Below are 19,741 nucleotides of genomic sequence, written 5' to 3' on the forward strand. Positions count from 1 at the left end.
GAGGAGGAGAAGGAGGGGGAGAAGAAGAAGAAGGAGGAGGAGGAGGAGGAGGAGGAGGAGGAGGAGGAGGAAGAAGAAGAAGAAGAAGAAGAAGAAGAAGAAGAAGAAGAAGAAGAAGAAGAAGAAGAAGAAGAAGAAGAAGAAGAAGAAGAAGAAGAAAAGCAGCAGCAGCTTTATCAGTGACTCTGGGCAGCTTATGTAATAAAAAGTTTAAAAGTACTAGGAAACAATTAACACTATAAACATTGAATAGAAAAGCTACAAATAAAAATGATGGGAATCTTCTAGAGGTGTTTTGATATTTTCATAGCTTTTGTTGTTCATGCAGTAGAGCAGAGGTTCTCAACCTTCCTAATGCCGCGACCCTTTAATACAGTTCCTCATGTTGTGGTGACCCCCAACCAGGGGTGGGTTCTAAATTTTTTTTACTACCAGTTCTGTGGGCGTAGCTTATTTTGTGGGCGTGGCTTGGAGGTCATGTGACTGGGTGGGCGTGGCTAGCTGGTCATGTGACCAGGTGCCCATGGCTATGTGTATAGGGACTACTCAGAGGGCTGAAAAAAGTCATTTCTGACAGGTCCTTGCACTTTTGACTGGTCCTCACACTTATGACCATCCTCACATTTATGCCTGTGCAGCATTCTTAACAATCATGTCACTCATTTCACAACTGCTTCTCTTCAACATGGTATAAGATAGGGCAAAAAACGTAAAATGTGAGGACAGTTGTAAATTCGAGGACTGGTCAAAAGTGTGAGGACCAGTCAAAAATAACTTTTTCCTCTGAGTAGTCCCTGTGCACAAAAGGACTACCCAGAGGGCTGAAAAATGTGATTTCTGACAGGTCCTCGCACTTTTGACCTGTCTTCGCAGTTATGACTGGTCATCATTTATGCCCATTGTACCATTCTTAACAACCGTGTCACTCACTTCACAACTGCTTCTCTTCACCATGGTGACAAGATAGGGCAAAACATAAATTGTGAGGACAGTCATAAGTTTGAGGACTGGTCAAAAGTGCGAGGATCAGTCAAAAATAACTTTTTCAGCCCTCTGAGTAGTCCATATGCATAAAAGGATACAGCAATAGAGAAGGATGAAGGAAGGGAAGGGAAATTAGAGTAGGAGTGAGGGTAAGAGAGGGAGGAAGAGAGGAGGGGAAGGAGAAAGGAAGAGGAAGTAGGGAGAAGAAGAAGGGGGGAAGAGAAAGTAAGAAGGAAAGAAAAGACAGAGGTGGTAGGTTTGAGGAGAAAGATTGCTGTACAATAAAAAAGATGAAAGGGAAGAAAGCCAACCCCAAACAAATATAAAGATATTAAGATAATGAATTGTTAAACTTTAAAGAATAAAAGAGAACAAATAGGAATAAATAGCAATAATTAGAAACACACATACAAACATACAACGTATTTTCTTTGAACAGAGTATTTGGCCGGTCCACAAATTTAAACAGTTGTAGGAGGTTAGCACCCACCCCTTTCCTAGAAGAATGAAATATTTTGGGAAATATTAAAAAGGCAGAATATTATATTTCCCTGGATGAGAAATGGAGAAGCATATTTTACAGACAAAGCAGCTCCCACCTTCCTGCCCCCCACCCTTTGTTAATGGGCCAGAGGCAGAAAGTCAATCCTTTGTCAAAGGACATTTGCAACACAATAGCAACAGAAACTAACACAATGGGCCCCATCAAGCCATGTGATCCTGTCCACCATTAAAACATCTTTCCAAACAGTCTCCATGTTTCCAGTGTCTTTTTCCCCACTTGGAGCAGAACCCAGAAGGATATTTCTTCCAACACAGTATTTAGTCATTTCAATTAAATTTACAGTTTCTATATTTCCTTTTTACCATATTTATTCCTCATCTATTTTTTAAAAAAACCAATATTACCCTTCATCCTCATCTCTAATCTTAATCAAATTCAATTTTTCCCTTCTATATTATACCCCTTCACATTGTCATCTATTTTCATATCCATCCTCACATTGGTTAATTATGTAATACAGTTGTTTAATACAAATTCAACATTTTAATATAAATCAATTAGTTATATAACTATCTTTTTTTGTATATTAATCAATATGAACATGATTATTCCAATTATTTCCATGCAATCCAATTTCTTACAAATCAATTAATTATATTTACCAATAATAATAAACCAAATAATTTCCCCCATATATTCCTCCAAACCACAACTAACCGTTTCTGCTTTCAACACAATATACAATTAATAGTATCTCAATTATTACAATTCCCTAGTTAAGTAGAGCTTTTTTTCTTTTGTATTTTAAAATCTTGAACCTCCTCTTGCCCTAAATTTCCCATTGTTTGCAGTTTTGTACCTACCTTTTTTGGTGAGGAAAAAGAAAAAGAAATCTCTCTGCCTCATTTTGTCACGTTGCACCAAAGACCCTGCTTTCGCTTTCTCTTTTCAGCATAGCTAGGGGGAAAAAAACTTGCTCCAGGAATTTACCTCTTCGCAGCTAGCTCTTTGAAGCCCCGCGGCAAGAATTTAAAGGTTTTTTTCCCTCTAGCCATCAGCTGGGACTCCAGAGGCAGCAATAGATTGGGAGTGGGCGGGGTAAGCAAACAGCGACTGGGCGATCCAACAGAGGCAGAGGGTGAGGGTGAGTGAAGGCGTGGGGGGGGGCAAGAGAGGGCTTTGGCGACCCCTGTGAAATGGCCGTTCGACCCCCAAACGGGTCGCGACCCCCAGGTTGAGAACCGCTGCAGTAGAGGGTTAAATGATCTTATTAATTTTTTGATAAAATTGCATGGGTATCCATTCTGTTGGAAGATGTTGTGTAAATAGTCTGCTTTTCCTGATGTTCAGGGTTGTAGTGTGTATTCTAAATAGTGTTTTTACACAGCTTCTTTTGTGGGAGATTGGATTGTCACCTTGGTAATGGAGCACTTAGTGTGGATGGTTTTATGATAGATACAGTATGTGTTTCTAATTTGGTACCATTAGCTCTGCTGCTGAGAATACCTAGGAAGAGTAGAATGTTATTGTTTCCTTTGTTCCTTATGAATTTTATTCTTTAGAAGATGTTTTGTATGTCTTCTCGACTTATTCCTTCTTTACTATGACAAAGGTGTCATGAATATACTGGATCCATACTTTTGATTGTATACATGGGAATATACTATAATTTCTAGACATTGCATTACAGTCTTTGCTATAAGTCCTAAAAGTGGTGATCCCATTGATGTTCCTCTGATTTGTTGGTATATTTTTCCATCAAATTGAAAGTAGTAGTAAGGCAAAGATTGACAAGGTCCAGGATTCTGGGTATTTTAAACTTAGAATATTTAGTTAGGTTGGGTGTGTTGTATAATAGTGCTGCCATGGATTCTTTTACTAATTCTGGGAATGTGGAATGTTCAGAGTAAGAAAACAGCTGATGCTGGGGAACTTTGATTTAATTTAATTAAATTTATTTTGATTTACATCTATAGTGAATAACACTAAATTAATTGCCATTAGTTAATATGAGCAGTCCATATGTATATAATGTGCTTTCTGTTATACTACAGTACAGCCTGCCAGTTTGGGAGGGGTCATGAAGGCTGCATCCAAAGATGATGGGAATATAGGTAGGGTTTCCTTACAGAAATTTATCAGAAGAGGAAAAACAGTGATAGACAGTGTTATTGATTTTTCAAGTTTTAAAACTGGAAAAAATAATTAAATTCCCCAGCACCATCTTTGTATACTCAGAAATTTGTCATTTTTTGGAATGACCCCATTTTAGTTTGAATCATTGTTCTATGATTCAACTCTGACATCTACAGAGGACTTCATAAGTGGCTAATTCCTGGTAGTTGTGAGTGGAATAAACTGAGATTTTTTGGGACATTGCTAGCCTTGCTAGTCAATTGAAAATATATATTTTATATTGGGTATTAAACAGGGAGAAATTTGTTGGCATCTAATAGAAGTAATTCTAACCTGAGAAGCTTGAAACTGTAACTAAAATGTAAACAAAATAGGGACTGACTAATTCATTGATTTAAACATGAGTCATCAGATACAAGCATGCAAGTGCATAAAATATATATTGCCCATACCTCACCTTTCTTGTTGTGATGTTTATTTCTTGCAGCTTCATGTAATTTATAAAGTTATAAATTAAGAACTGCTTGACAAGACAAAGCTTCTTCCATGTCTCTTTAAATATGAGTTCCAGTGTTATGGAGGCTTGAGTTCCAGTTTTCCTCTCTTGTAATGAGCCATAGCTTTAAGTGTGATAAAAAGAAATGTGGTTTGTGTTTGCATTTTGTGGTTCTTTTTTTGTGCCTAGTATTGAAATGTTACAAAAAGTTAGCTCATCCTTACCCGAATTGACCTTACTGAATAGCAAGGCATCCTTTTTTATATTAGCATAATATGCATATGGAGGAACCTTTTGATTGCCTACTAAAGGATTAATTTAGCAGCTTTGCAATGTTTAGACCATCTCTTGAAATAATTTGGTTTCCCAACAGTGATGGCCTGCTAGGCAATGACTTAAGTTAATTAGCATTTTATTGTAATTTAGAAGGTCAATCAACAGAGCTGATAATTCATTGGAGATGCATTTTGGTGTCAAGCAAGGGTGGTTAGTCCGTAGCACTCCAGATATTGCTGAACTACAATTCACAGCTTCTCTAGGGAGTATGGACAATGGTGAGGAATGCTGGGAGACGTAATTCTGAAATACTTGGAGTCAGTGGTGAAATGCTCTGAAGTTTACTACTGGTTTGCTGCTGTGCACGCATGTGCAGTGCACGCCAAATGCATGCTACATGCGCATGCACACCACAGGCGCTTCCACACAGTGCTGAAAAAGGAGGCTTAAGAAGCCTTTTCTAAGGTAATTAGAACAGCAAGGGGAGGGAGAACTACTGTGCCGCGCAATTTAGAGTCGCTGGAAATATAATCATGCTGCACAGCTGATTGTCGTAAATACTGGTTCATCCGAACCAGTAGAATTTTTTTACTACCGGTTCACCCGATCTGGTAGCTTTTATTACTACCAGTTCAGGCGAACCGGTCTGAACCGGTAGCATTTCACCCCTGCTTGGAGTGCAGAAATTTCCTAATCTTCAATTATGCTCCTTTATATTTTGAATGTTGGAACTGTTCCTTTAAATTATTATTGGCAATGACAGATTGAGTTGTTCTTTACAGAAGGGAAGTCCTTATCTCAGGTGCCAGAAGTGGCAATTCCTGACCCTGAAAGAAATAGGTTGTCTAGCCAGTCCTTTTGGTCCTTTCCTGTTCTCAATGAGCCAAATACTTCTGACCTCTCCAATATGCTGAATAGTGAATGCTTTTGAACATGCACATTGAAAAATATAGGCGGAGTATGTGCCTGCAGTGTTCCCAACTTGCATGGAAATATCTGATGAAAAACATTGGGTCTAGACCAGGGGTGTCAAACCACGTTGTCACGGTGGCATCACATGACGTATTGGAACTTTCCTTTCATTAAACTGGGCGTGGGCATGGCCAGCGCATGACGCATTCAGCCCACGGGCTGGGAGTTTAACAGCCCTGGTCTAGAAGGAGAAAAACTGGGTTTGTTTCCAGAGATAAAAACAATGGTGTGATTAAAAGATATAATGTGCTTAATTGTAAGCTTTAGTTGTAAAAGTGTGCTTAAATGTCTGAATAAATGAAAATTGTATTTCTGCAATAAGTAGCAGTTTGACAGCCAGTTTGGTATAATGGTTAAGGCAATAGTGTAGAAATGGGGAGATCAAAGGTCAAGCCCACTGTCAGCCATAGAAACTTACTGGATCACATAGAGCCAATCACTCACTCTCAAAGTAACCTGAGAATGTATCTGTTGTATGGATAAAACACAGAGAGATCCCCAAGTAGACTGTCCTGAGGAAACATGGGATGTAAATCTTACAAATAGAATAGTAATAAAGACACAATATCCTTCCGAGAAATATGTAAATATGCAATTGGTATTATGTTAAGCAGGGCATGAGAGAATGCCACTTAAAATAGTACTCAGCATCTGCAGGGTTTCTAAGCACCTGTATTAAATCTGTATTAATTAAATCAAGCACAGATTTTAGTCATTTTAAAATGGTTTCCAAATGATTGACAAATGCATGACCTAAATCTTGTAGCACCAATAAAAATGGTGGCAATTTATTATTAGAGAAATGGAGAGGATGGGGAGTAGCTAGGCCTAAGTATGGACTACAATAGGAAACTGGTTACTAGGGTTCCCACCAGAACTTATTACAGGTCGTAACTGTCCCTTCCCTTCCTTTTTGTTTTCCTTTGGTAGGGTGTGGGCTTGTCTGTCCATGGGCATTTCAGAATTGCTACAGAGAGGACCGTTTTTGCAATGCCAGAGACAGCAATAGGTAAGCACCACACATTGCATTATATGTTGACTTTTCATAGAGAAGCAGAAACTACTGTATAAATACCAGCTGGAATATGAAGAGTCACATTCCTACCCTGCTGCGGCACTTAATAATATTGATCTACTCACACACTCTGACAATAACATCCCACAAAGGGTCTGTGAGAAGATCATTCACCTCCATATATACCACTTAGAACTTACAGCTTAGAACATTAGATAACATCTGAATTGGATTGGATTCTTTATTGGATCTTTATTTCTTGGATTCTTGAACATTTCCACTCATGGAGTATGCTTTTTCATACTAAGGAACAATTGTTCCCGAGTTCTTTGCTTATTTTTGAAATACGTGCAGAGCAAGAGATGGAATTTGACCAAAAAAATTAACCTTTTCTTTATGTAGAATTAGGACATCGTCATCAGAGACTGGCTACCAGATTAACCAAGGAGCAACAATATAATGCATGGGGGCACCACATAGTGTCTGCAGGATCCCAAAATGGGGAAATAGACTTTAGGGCAAAAATGGTGAATTAACATTAAAAATAAAAAAGAAATTCCTGCCACCTGAAGTCTCACTATGTTTAGTTTAAGAACACCAACATCCCCTGAAATGTGATGGATCTCCAAAAATATTCAATACATTTGTTTTTAGAAATTATTTTAGCACTTATTCCATAGACCACAGGCTGGGAATCATTTGTTCAGAGTTTATTCTATGAATAAATGCATTTTGTTCATGGGGAGAAGATTGGGACATCATTAGAATATCTGGAATATATTAGAATATCTGGAAGAAAAGGAACCCAATGAACTGAAGCAAGAGAAAGCCAAAGGCTTTGGGGTGATTACACTAATCAAATGCAATGTTCTGATCACACAGCATCGTCTGTGTAGCTGTCATTCCAGGGTTTCTGTTGAGCTTGTATTTTTGGCTTCCAAGATCTAATGAAACAAATCCAAGGGTGGGTAGAGCAAGAATACCATTGCAGGGTATTAAAAACTGCTTTAGATAGATACTCTATAGACAGCCTTTTTTTCGACTGAAAAAGGTTAAACAAGTGGCAGTTCTAAGAGTGCAAATTGTGGCATCGTGGTTAGGTCTGATTTGGATAGAGACAGTAATGAAGAACTTTCATTGACTTTTTATCTCCATTGTGACTTAAACTATTATATATAAAGTTTATTGTCATTGTATGTATATACACGGTATACCCATACAACAAAATTCACATAACACCCAGAGACCAAGCCCAACACACATGACAATCCCCAGACACACCCCCACCCACCAAAAAATTCCCCACCCCTATACCACCCAAGCATCCACACAGCAGACCAAGTAATGCTGTCCAACAGCTTATTGATGGTGGCCCTTTAGTTCATTGTTGAGTGCAATTATAGCTCTGGGATAAAAACTATTATCAAAGGCTCTTAACCATTTATAGGTTAAGAAAACTTGTCTTCCAATACGGATGTGAAGGGAACTGCTCAGTTTGGGGACTGCAGCATGGGAACACAGAGTCTCCCTAATCTAAGCGCCAAACTCTGGTCCCTTTATTCATAAACCAGTGGTTTGGTTTTATACTTTGTTTTTGAATGTATTCACTTCCCAGAGTTACCCAGGATTTGGGTAAGTTAGAAATGTGAACTGGATGCATTCCAAAGTGTCCCATTTTATTTGATCCTAAGACTACTCATATACTGACTAGGTGTTTAAGCACAAGGTTTTTAAAATAGCTGGTATGAAAAAATAGTATCATGGATTTGGCTTCTTAGAACTATCTTTCCAATCACAAAAGAAAAAGGCCCAGTGGCTCCTAGTATATCAACACCATTTTCCATATTAATATCATCCTAAAGTCTGAAGATGGCTTTGAAAAGATAATTCACACAATACAAAGTTTGAGGAAAGGGTCTTACACATGTTCTGCACTAAATTGTATTTTGTGATGTTGCTGCTAATATTTGTGTCCCACAACAATTCACATAAGATGTTCAAGTTTAAAAAGTGGAAACGTTCCTTTTTGTGGCTATCAACTTCAGCAGAGATCTTAAGAAAATTGTGTGGGCAAAAATGGTGCAGGGTGTTTTTACACAAGATGAGCAAAACAGCAAAGGATTCATTTTCAAGCAAAGCAGCCCACTTAACAAGGCCTAGTTATTAGCAGGGGGGAAAACGGCACTTAAGTTTTAATTATACAGCTTTTTTTCATCTTGCATATCTTTTTTCCCCTTTAATTGCAGGTCTTTTCCCTGATGTGGGTGGAGGCTATTTCTTGCCAAGGCTTCCAGGGAAGCTAGGCTATTTTCTTGCTCTTACAGGATTTAGGCTGAGAGGAAGAGATGTCCACACAGCAGGAATTGCAACTCATTTTGTAGAAGCAGAGAAGGTAATTCTGCCAAAATAGGTAACAGTTATGGAATGTGCACCTGGAAAAGAGAGGGGGGGTATTTCAGTAGCACCACAGTTTCTCCAGGAAGAGGCAGTACATTCCAGAGAGAACCCAGTCCAGAGCTGGATGGGAGAGAGAAGAAGAGGTTCAGGATAGCCAGACCCTAGAATTCCTTAGCATATATTTAATAGATTAGAAGTTTATAGCTTTAGTCTGGCAAGATTCTGTCTATTAGGTATAAGCAAATATACCTAATAGATAAAAAATTGGACTCAATTGGATTTCACTGTTTCTTCTTTTTGGCTTGGGCCTGACAGTTACTGCTTATACTGCACCCTTGTTCCTAGTTTTGTGAGACAGGTATATTTTTAGATCACCTCGTGCACTTTTTGATCAGGTGATCAATGCTCCCTTTGTCTTTTAACCCTGTCTGGTTTAATTTGTCACTCACAAATAAATTTCCAGGCTACCATCCAATTCAGAACTCAGTATATGCAAATCTATTGTTTTCTATACTTGTATTCAGATTTTGCTGGATTTTTTTCCTTTCCCTGCCCTATGTTTGTGTCTCATTTTGAGGTTGAGGGGAGGGGTCCTTTGGAAAATAGGCTGTGGACTATAGGAAAAAAGACAGTTCTGCCATTCAATAACCAATCCCAAGTCCTTTTATTGATAGAAACCAGGGTAGGATACAGTACACCAGACTTCATAACATCTTACAGTGAAGTGGTTTGGCCCCTCAGAAGTCTGTACTCTTGTTGGAAATTTCTGCTTTCTCCCTTAGATATCTACCTGCAGATGGAACTTTTTAAAAAAGTAATGATGCCCCAAACTTCAGTTGGTTTTACCCCCGTTTCTTTTTGTAAAATGTCATGAAAGAGAATAAAGGTGAACTAGCTTCTCAAGGTTTCAAACTGTTCTATTTTTTTTCATAACATCAGTCTTGAAATCACTTGTGTGAAATTATAATGTTTCAGAAGTTAGAATTCTATACTAGTTGTAGAGATAAGGCTTCCGGAGCAAAAAGGAGAAGCCTAGTTTTTCATGTAACATTGTTTTGTAGGTATCTGAAATCTCTCTTGATATTATCAAGAAAAATTACCTCATTTTTCCCGACAAAAATGTGATTGGATAATATTAAGGCCTGCATTGAACAAAATTTTGCCCCCCCTCCCCCCGGTTGTTGTTTAAATGTTAGATTGTTTGATAAGGTTCAAACTGTGAATATGACAATAGATTTGTATACTTTTTATAACTATTCTTTTATTTGCAGATGGCTGCTCTCGAAAAAGATTTGATAGAATTAATATGCCCCACAAAAGCAAATGTTGCAGATGTTTTGGATTCCTATCATAAGGAGGTAAATGAAAATTAAAATATACAGTAGATTTCATAATAGAGAATCTTTATATACAAAACACACCTCTATTAAGAAAGTCTGACTCCATTTTTAATTTTTGCTATGTGTGTGTGTGCAGCAGAGGAACGTTCGAAATATGGCAAACTTTCTCTTTATACGCTACCATAGAGTTCTGTGTATAAACTATTTGGGGAGAAAATGAAGTTGACACCAACTTCTTAAGAATAAGGTAAACTTGGACTTCCGGTTTGCTGCTTGTCCCCGCTGGACGCTCCTCCGGGATCGTAGAACCCACTGCCTGTAAGAGCCGCCTTTTTCAGCGGAATGGCGGCTCAAAAAAACTCCGTTTCCATTAGGAAACGGAGATAGAGCCGGCTGGGGTGGGTAGAGTCCTCTGCCTAATCCCAAAAGTTTTTTATTTACTTTTGGGAGGGAGTGGAAGAGACTCCCCGTATCCCCAGCCGATGCTCCGGGCTCTGGGAAATCTCTGCTACACGCAGAGCTAGGGGGCAAAAGCAAGCCTGTAAATCTGTCAAATAAATTAATTAAAGAAGATATGAGCTGGACCTCTGATCCTGAAGCGCAAGTATTCTTTTTATTCTATTTTGCCTAAGAAGTGAAGTGAAGGGAAAAAAGTTTTTTTTAAAATGGCGATTGCTGCTGCGGCTTGAAGAGAGGCTGAAAGGGAAACTCCTTCCGTTTTCAATTACAAAGTAGCGGAATGAATACTTTTGGCTGTAACTGAAGGCAAAAATCTCACTCTCACTTCTGTTTTTTTTTTTTTTTTTTTTTTTTTTTTCTCTTTGAGGATCTGATATTGATCTTGGTTGGAAAAAAGTTTTTTTTTCTCTCTTTTCCAGTAAATTTTGTCTGCGTGGAAAAATGGCACTGAGACTTATAAAACTAGACAAACAGGCAGTGGGGGGGGATTCCCCCATTAATAAATTACATCAACAAGTTTTAACTCTCCAGTCTCAGAAACCTGACTTTAATATAATAGAATTTCTTCTTGAGGAGATTGTAAGAAGGGATGAGATTGTGAATCAGCAACTTGAAAAATTTAAGTTGGAAATCAAAGAAATTGGTGAATTGGTGAAATCTAAGTTTGGCTTTTTGGATCGAAAGATTTTAAAAGTAGCTAATGGCTTAGCAGACTTTATGACTCAGTTGGAAGCAAATACTAACTCTAAAATGAAAGAAACTGAGGAGAATTTGGATGACAAGATCCAAAAAATTAAAAAGGATTTGGCAAACATTCAGGATAATAGTTCAGAAGACAAACTTAAAATGGAGGCTGATCAAAAGACTGTTAATGAAGAAAATGTACAACAGAGGATTGAAAGAGAAGTTTTAATGATCCAATACAATTTTACAGAATATGCAATTAGACTGAGAGGTTTGCAGGAAGATGACAGAGATTTAAGGAAGATATCTTCTGAAATTCTGGCTGGGATTTTAAAGGTTCAACCTGATGAAGTATTTTGCAGGATTGACAGAATTTATAGAATAAACTCCTGGTTGGCAAAACAAAGGCAATTGCCTAGAGATGTGGTGATTTATTTTACAGACAAAAAAATTAGAAATAATATTGTCCAGAATTCTTATGATTCTGCTTTGCAATTTCGTGGAAGAAAGATTTGGATTTTTAAGGAACTCCCGCCTAAGATGTTAATGGAGAGGAAGAAATTTGGTTTTCTAGTGAATGAGTTAAAAAAAAGGAATATTCTATTTAGGTGGGACGTCCCAGTTGGTTTAATATTGAGACACCAAGGAGTAAGATACCAACTGAATACTGTCGAAAAAGCGGAAGAATTTTATCAAAATTTTTTAAAAATAAATCTAACATCTTTAGGCATAACACAGGACAAGCAAAAGGAGTTGGAAATAAAGGGAAAACATCAAATTACAGAGGCTGTGGTAGATAAACTGTCTTTGGACTCCCTGGATACCCCAGCTGGACTGTCTATAAATTTGAGAGCAGTGTCATCTGATTCTAATGTGATGAACTATCAACTTACAGACAAGTGCGTAAATCAACCAGTTGATATACAAGTGATGGAAAAGACATATGAGATAATAAAACAAAACCAACAAGATCAATTTACAAAGCAGAATGACAACCGATCAGCTGATACACAACCTGTAGGAAGGAAATCTGGATGGAAATGCAACCCGCAAAAGAAAAAGAAAAGAAACAGATCTCGTAGAAATAGTAGTTTCTAAACCAAGCAACAGTGAAGCCAGGGATTTTAAAAAAATAAATGAATATGTGAAAAGATATTGGAGGCGAATTATCGTTTAATACTATCTTGAGGAAAGTGGCAGATCTCTGCAATGCCGTGATTTTGGGATGTGGAAAGAGCCTTACATTGTTGGATTTGAACTATCTATTTTGGATTTCTTTTACCGATAAATATATTATATCTATTTTGAGTTACAAGGCAAGAGAGTCATGCTGGGGCATGCAGAAGATCTGGCTGTTACCCACTAAGATGATGGGGATTTATAATCCTGATGAAAACCACAATTACAACTATATGGAATATAATTATAATGTCACTCGGGTGGTTGTTTTTACTTTTATATATACATGAGGATATTCATTATTGATGGGAGCAGAAGATGACTGAAGATTTTGAATAAACTGTTGCACCAGGATGCTATGTTACCCTATTATGGATGACGGATTTAACAATCTAGTGGAAAGACATCAAAGAAGATACTAAATGAATTATAAATTTAAAGTTATTGTCTTTTCTCTTTTTATAAAATGGAATGTATATATAGACATATGTATATTTTAGCAGAGTGGGCAGTGGATTATATTGAGAATTGTAGTGCATGGTAATCTTGCAGGAAACTGGGTTGAAATAGGCTAGTTTAGTGATTGATTAGTTTAAGAAAAAGGATTTTTAAGTCACATATTTTGGGGAGTGGAAGAATTGGATAGAACTGAATAAATGTTAAATTTGGAGAAGGCTGCTTTGAAATGTTAAATTAATATATATAAAAGTAAAGGTTATGTTGTTGTAATAATAATAATATTTTATAAGTTTGGGGGAGGAGAAAAAGGGTAGATTGTGAAAAGCGGAGAAAAGCGGAGTTATAAGAATACTATGCTAAGGGTCAGTACTTTGAGGAGTGAGTAAGGGCATGGTAAAATATTATGTAATTAATTATGAATTAGCTTATTGTTGTGAAGAAGAAGTCACAGGGGGGGATGGGTGGTGAGGGGGGGGTTGGGGAAGAAGGGAGGAAAAGGGGGGAAAACTTGTATTTGAAAAACTTTTTCAATAAAAAAAAAAAAAGAATAAGGTAAACTAGATGCAATCCTGAATTAAAATTCATTAGAAAGATAAAAATATGACATATGAATTCTCTAATACTAAGAAGTACTGAAATAATGATCAAAGGTTGATATCTGAATGATGCAGTTGCTTGGTACAGCAAACTTGGCATACCATGCTTGAAGTAAACAAAACTTTGTGAATTATTCCTTTGAGTTTTTAAGTTTGAGATTGTTTCCTTGTTGATTTAGGCAGCAGCATAAAAGATCAAATAACATCAAATAAAATATTGTTCCCAAATATTAGCTCTTCTGCTTTGTCAGGGTTATTCTTACATGGAATACTTAGAAGGAGGTTTACTGTCTTTCTATTAGAAATTTCTAAGGTGCATCCAAACTCATCTGTTTACTTCCAAATACATACATGGAGAGTTTTTCTATGTAAAATGCTATCTTTCAAGTGAACTAGGCTTTTGAAAGACACAGAATGCATCTATAAATAAATAAGTAAATAAGTAAGTAAATAAATAAATAAGATGGTTGACTCTCATCTCTGCATTCCTTGAAACCTTGTGCGCTGACAGAAATTGAGCTATAAATCATCTTACAGTTTGGCCACAGATTTTAGCACTCGGGTTTTCCGTCAGCAAAATGGACTGAATTTATGCCCACAGCAAGATGTTTTCTACAAAGAGGAAAGGATATGATGATCTGCAAAGATTAAATGTTAATGGAGTAGAAGCAGTCTGTGGAGTGTCCAGGATATTAGTGCTGGGCCTTTTGTTATGATTTGTAGCTAGTGTTACTATATTACAGATACGTTCATATTACAGAAACATGACATATAACTTGTGAAGAACTACAATTCCGACAATTCTCATTTACAGATAGGGTGTTAATTGTTGCACTGACCCTTCTCATCATTAAAATGTGCTAAGCATAGTTTCCTTGCCACAATGGGCTATTGTAGATAGATACGATGATAGATAGATAGGATATTTGTGATAGGAGCTAAAATTCAAAATATTAGAAGGTAGAATTTGGGGTAGTACATGTTTTCTCACAAACAGATACAGCAGTCCTTTTCTTTCCAGTTTCTCTCTCCCCTGGATGGCTCATCATTAGATTTGTTTGATTTTAAAGGAAAGGGCTTCCCATTATAATTGCAGTGTTTCTTAAATTTTTCTTAGCTTTTGTTTGTATGGCTTATATTTATCAATATTTACTGTATTAACACATAAAATTGACACATTTGCTGCTGCTACCACCTCTCACAATTGTTTGATGGGAATTTAATATTGTATTATTTTTCAACAAAAGTTGGCAAATACACTGGCATCAGAATAGATTCAACCAACTAAAGAATGTAGCTGTGATTATGTGAGGAGGGTTTTTTTTTCTTCCAGAAGCACTAAGATCTTATGTCAATTATATCTGCAATATTTTAAAAAGTATCTGGAATCTGTGCTTGACAGTTACACCCAAGGATCTAGCACAAATATGGTCCTCAGTATATCAGTGGAATTGCACAAGAATGCCTCTTGCAGATCAGAGATTAAGAATAATAAGGAATAGCAATAGCACTTAGATTTACGGTATACTGTATACCGCTTCATAGTGCTCTACAGCCCTCTCTAAATGGTTTACAGAGTCAACATATTACCCCCAACAATTTTTGGGGAAAAATTCTTATTCATTTCTAATCACGATAACAAAGATAAAGATAAACTGTTGCCATAATGGTTAATTTTTCTTTCATTAAGAGAAATAGCAGAGCCTTTGTTTTTTGTAACCATTTTAAATGATTTGGCACTGAAAGGAGTTTTGTTATCTTTTTTTCCTCTTAGTGCAAACTTGATCAAGAAAAAGAATTTATCCTTGGTGAACACATGGACAAAATTAACAGGTACTTGTCACTTAGTGCAGCCAGTAGTACAAAAGCACAACTATTCTTTTGTTTTGAGAACATCTAATAGATATTCTGAAAGCATTCCATCTGGGCGTGTATTCTCTGCCATCTTTGTTCCTTTCGTTTTGTGTAGTTTCCTTGTTTTTAAATATTTTTAGCAATTTGAAAACTGCCCAGAGTTCGCTGGGAATCAGGCAGCATATAAATTTAAATCATCATGATGTCATCATCGTCATCATGGCACAAAAATAGTTGTGGCTCTATATAGGGCTGAATGTCCTACTATGGCCATAAATGAGAATAGTATGCTTCGCCCCAGAAATGGATGGAGAGAGTGGGTCTTACATTTTCCCCTGCCTCCGTCTGTAAACTGTCTTCAAAGTTTTCCCAGCTATACACCAGTGCTAGTTGTGGGCTGTGAAAATAGAACTGTGAGTAGTGAAGATACTTTGGTTCATCTGGCTATTTGTATATAACATAAAAGATGTTACTCATCAGTACTTCATACATGATTGTGGCCGACCCAATGCCAAGTTGTCATTTGTTTCTTGTTATCCTTTCTGAACAAATGTAGAATGGTATTCTTCCCCACTTATGGTACTCCTCATATTTAAAGATGGGGAAATTGCCATTATGAGTAGTCCTTTAATGGTCTTACTATTTTTGTATGATTGGTGGGTCTATGATCTGTAATAAAGTCATCTATTTGTTGATTACCTGCTTTTCACTAAAGTGCAATGAATCAAACATAATTTGCAGAAAAATATACTGTTCAAACTGCTTAAATGTATGGGTCTATTGAGTAGCACTAATGAGCAGTATGCTAGCATATCGTGGACTTCCAACTTTCTTTTTTTTCAACAAACAGAAGGAAGTGATTAATCCCTGCAGTAACATCTGCTTCTTAAGTAATGACTATATTTTAGCTTGACTGCCTGTAGGATTTTTTTAAAAAAGGAAATCAGAACAAAAAAAAAATCTGATATGAGAGTGAATAAACATTTAAGGGAAGAAACAGCACTTTCTAATTCAATGCAAAATATTGGAAGTTTGGGTGGATAACATTTTTCAATCTGATGTAGCAGTTTGAGATTTACCTTTTGGAGAAGTTTCTAGGGAGGTTGTAGGGAGAGTGAGACAAGGTATAAATTGGGTGTCTTCGGAGATTGAAAGTCAAGGGATTCAGCTGTACTTTCAGCTTCTACAAAATGTAAGGCATTATGTTTATACTTAAACACCCCCTCCTCAAAAGGACGTTGATATGTCTGGTTCTGGGAACTCTGGCAAGGGCCTGGAGCAGTAAGTCAGATACATTGCCTACCTCAGTTCCACTCTGAGTTGCAGGGCCTCTTTATAACAATTAATTCAGCACAAACAATCACATACACAAATCACAAAACCCACAAAATTTCTGGTTCCATATTCATTTTAAAATGTTTCAAATTTTATATTTTTACTGAAGTTCTACCATGATGGTGAGAGGGGAATTCATAGTTTTCCTGCTCAGATTATTTTAATTTTAATTTAAAGGTATGATATCCTTGCAGTTTATATATTACATTTACTGTAAGGCCTTTTTTGCATGCTAAAGTACCTATTGCTCATCGTATGTTGCAGCACTTCCCTCCCTCTCAAATATGACTCATTTTGATTAAAGAACATTTTCTCTTTTCAGTCTTTTTTCAGCAAACAGCATGGAAGAAATTGTCCAAAACTTGAAGAAAGATGGATCTCCTTTTGCACTTGACCAATTAAAGGTAACGTTGCATTTGATTTTTATCCTATTTGAAGGATGCCTATATCCAGTCACTTTACGCGGCATTTTGATGCCTGATGCATTGCCTAAGCAAGGGAGGACAACTTGTATCCTGCACATGGCCTTTTAAGATACTTTTATATTAACCTGAAAGCCACCTCCCAAACTGTGACCTAAAATGACTAATATAGTTTTGCTGCCTATTTGTCTTTTAAAAAGATCGAGAACAGATACTCAGACAATGGCTGCTGCATTCTGCAGTTATGTTATGAGACAGAGGAGGCGTACATGTCATAAAACTGCCCACCTTCCAAACTGCGGCTACAGAAAAAAAGTTACAGCTATATCTTGTCTTTGGATCTTTTATAATGCCTTTCCATTAAAATTCTCTCCAGCCTTAAAATCCAGCCATATTCATTCTAATTCCCTCCTTCATAGCACAAATTCTCCACTGAATGATGAATGAATGTCTTTCCTACATAGCTGGTCATGTTCTTCAACCTTCTGCTTCTTTCCCTAGTGAGGGTATTAGAGTGCTTTCTCCCTCCCTCCCTCCCTCCCTCCCTCCTCAAATCTTTTTGTCTCTCTGTTTATGTACTTGCCTACCTGTCTACCTACCTACCTTCCTGGTTAGCTTCTTTTCCGCCCCAAGAGCATGATGTAAACCTATGAATTTGTTTGATTGTTATGTTATTCGCTCTCTGAGGAGGCTGAGTTGTTTAAATTATTCAAATTGAAAATTGATTGATTGATTGATTGATTTATTTATTTATTTATTTATTTATTTATTTATTTATTTATTTATTTATTGAATTTCTATACCGCCCTTCTCCCGAAGGACTCAGGGCGGTGAACAGATTAAGATTTCATATACATATAATAATTAAATTATTATGAAATTAAATGTGAGGAAAAATACCAATAGTGAGTGGCAGTTATGTTAATGAGTTATTAGCCCATATGTGTAGTGCCAACTGTAACTTCTGGCTATGCTGATACTTAATAAATATATAACTACAACCACAACCACAAGTACTATGTTTATTTACAGGGATTTTCTGTTTCTTCTGCTCATTGTGCTCTCTCTGCAGCTCAAGCTAAGAACTTCATAATTAATAAAATACTACAGGTAGTCCTCTACTTACACAAGGACGATTACACAATCGAGCTAAATATTTCTGTTGCTAAGTGAGACATTTGTTAAGTGAATCACTGCAGTTGTTAAGTTAGTAAAACAGTTGTTAAGTGAATCTGCCTTCCCCATTGATTTTGCTTATCAGAAGGTCGCAAAAGGTGATCACATGACCCCAGGACACTGCAGCAGTCGTAAATATGAATAAGTTGCCAAGGATCTGAATTTTGAACATATGACTATTGGGATGCCACAATGGTTGTGTGAAAAATGGTCATAAATCACTTGTTTCAGTGCCATTGTAACTTCTGTCACTAAATGAACTTTTATAAGAACTTTTGTAAGGACTACCTGTATAAGCCAAAGGGAGAAATAAGTTATACAATTTAAAAATCAAGGAGTTCACCAAGGATTGGTGTCACCTATGGGCAATATAAACATTTAATAAATAAATAAATAAATAAATAAATAAAATATAAATGAATAGTGTTGTTGCAGATTCCATACTCAAACCTGAAGTCCTATTAATGACAATAGTATTAATAATTTACATAGCTCATTAGTTACAAGAACAAATTTAGTTCTTTTCTAGAAAATGTTGCCAACCCTTTGGTGACAATAATATAATAGGTCTCTTAGGCAGGCACTTTTTGCATAAAAATAATAAAAAAATTGAACTTGCGTCTAGATTATAGAAAGAACAGTAAATGATGTAACTTTAGAGAGAGCGTTTGAACTTATAACTGCTGTGAAGAATATTTATTCACTTTATATATATTTTTGTTTCTTTTCTATTTTTCAACTTTTCTTGCACATTTTGTTTTTTCTTTGATTTCTTTTTTCTTTTATCTTCCTTATTTTATATCAAATTGTTGTTGCCAACCCTTAGCCTACTTGATCACAGAGCATCTTGAAAAAGCCATCACATCATCAGCTGTTCCTTTCTATGTAAAAAAAATGGAATATATCCTTTGATATACCCAATGTTAAAACTTTCATGCTGAAGTGATTTGTCCTTTAATGAAGTCCCAGATCATCATTTATTTTCTGCAGAACATCTTGGGTTTTTTTCTTATTCATTAACTAGGATCCCCCCAAAAATGCAATTAATATTATCAGGTAGCGGTTGCATGGTTTTTCCTCCATTAACCATAGTTAGGGTGAATTTCAGTGAAGGTATAGCGCTGTACCATGGTCACTTCTGAGAGATATGGAAAAATAGAAAAAGTATGAAATAAAGGCTAGAACGAACAAAAAAAAAGTGTTATTGAAAGGCCTGGAAAATCTTTTTGCCTTCACAGTTTATACATTTTAAGGAGGGCAGTTTCCACAGGTTTTTTTTAAAACATCTAGGCTTGTTGCTGACATTCATTTGAAATGAAATTATTAACAATGAAGTGGCTAGCACATTTTGCTCTAATCTGCCTTCGGCTAGTAATGTTCTCTGTGCTACAATATTAAAAGTGAATGAGGCTGTGTTTCATCCATTTCTGCGGGTAACTTGGTTTGCTCCTTGAAT

At 36.5% G+C, this 19,741-nt stretch overlaps 1 protein-coding gene across 1 annotated transcript in view; it reads left to right on the forward strand.

Annotated features, from left to right (window-relative positions):
* HIBCH (3-hydroxyisobutyryl-CoA hydrolase) overlaps window positions 1-19,741 on the forward strand; it is a 55,964-nt gene that overhangs the window by 18,227 nt on the left and 17,996 nt on the right. The window contains exons 7-11 of the mRNA XM_070956844.1: window positions 6,300-6,378; window positions 8,631-8,776; window positions 10,053-10,139; window positions 15,273-15,331; window positions 17,010-17,091. Of these exons, the coding sequence (XP_070812945.1) occupies window positions 6,300-6,378; window positions 8,631-8,776; window positions 10,053-10,139; window positions 15,273-15,331; window positions 17,010-17,091 (453 nt within the window). The remainder of the gene's footprint in view (window positions 1-6,299; window positions 6,379-8,630; window positions 8,777-10,052; window positions 10,140-15,272; window positions 15,332-17,009; window positions 17,092-19,741) is intronic.

The sequence above is a fragment of the Pituophis catenifer genome, unplaced genomic scaffold (genome assembly GCF_029215685.1).
Source record: "Pituophis catenifer annectens isolate HBS135680 unplaced genomic scaffold, rPitCat1.0.hap2 SCAF_1, whole genome shotgun sequence".
In the NCBI taxonomy this organism is placed as follows: domain Eukaryota; kingdom Metazoa; phylum Chordata; class Lepidosauria; order Squamata; family Colubridae; genus Pituophis; species Pituophis catenifer.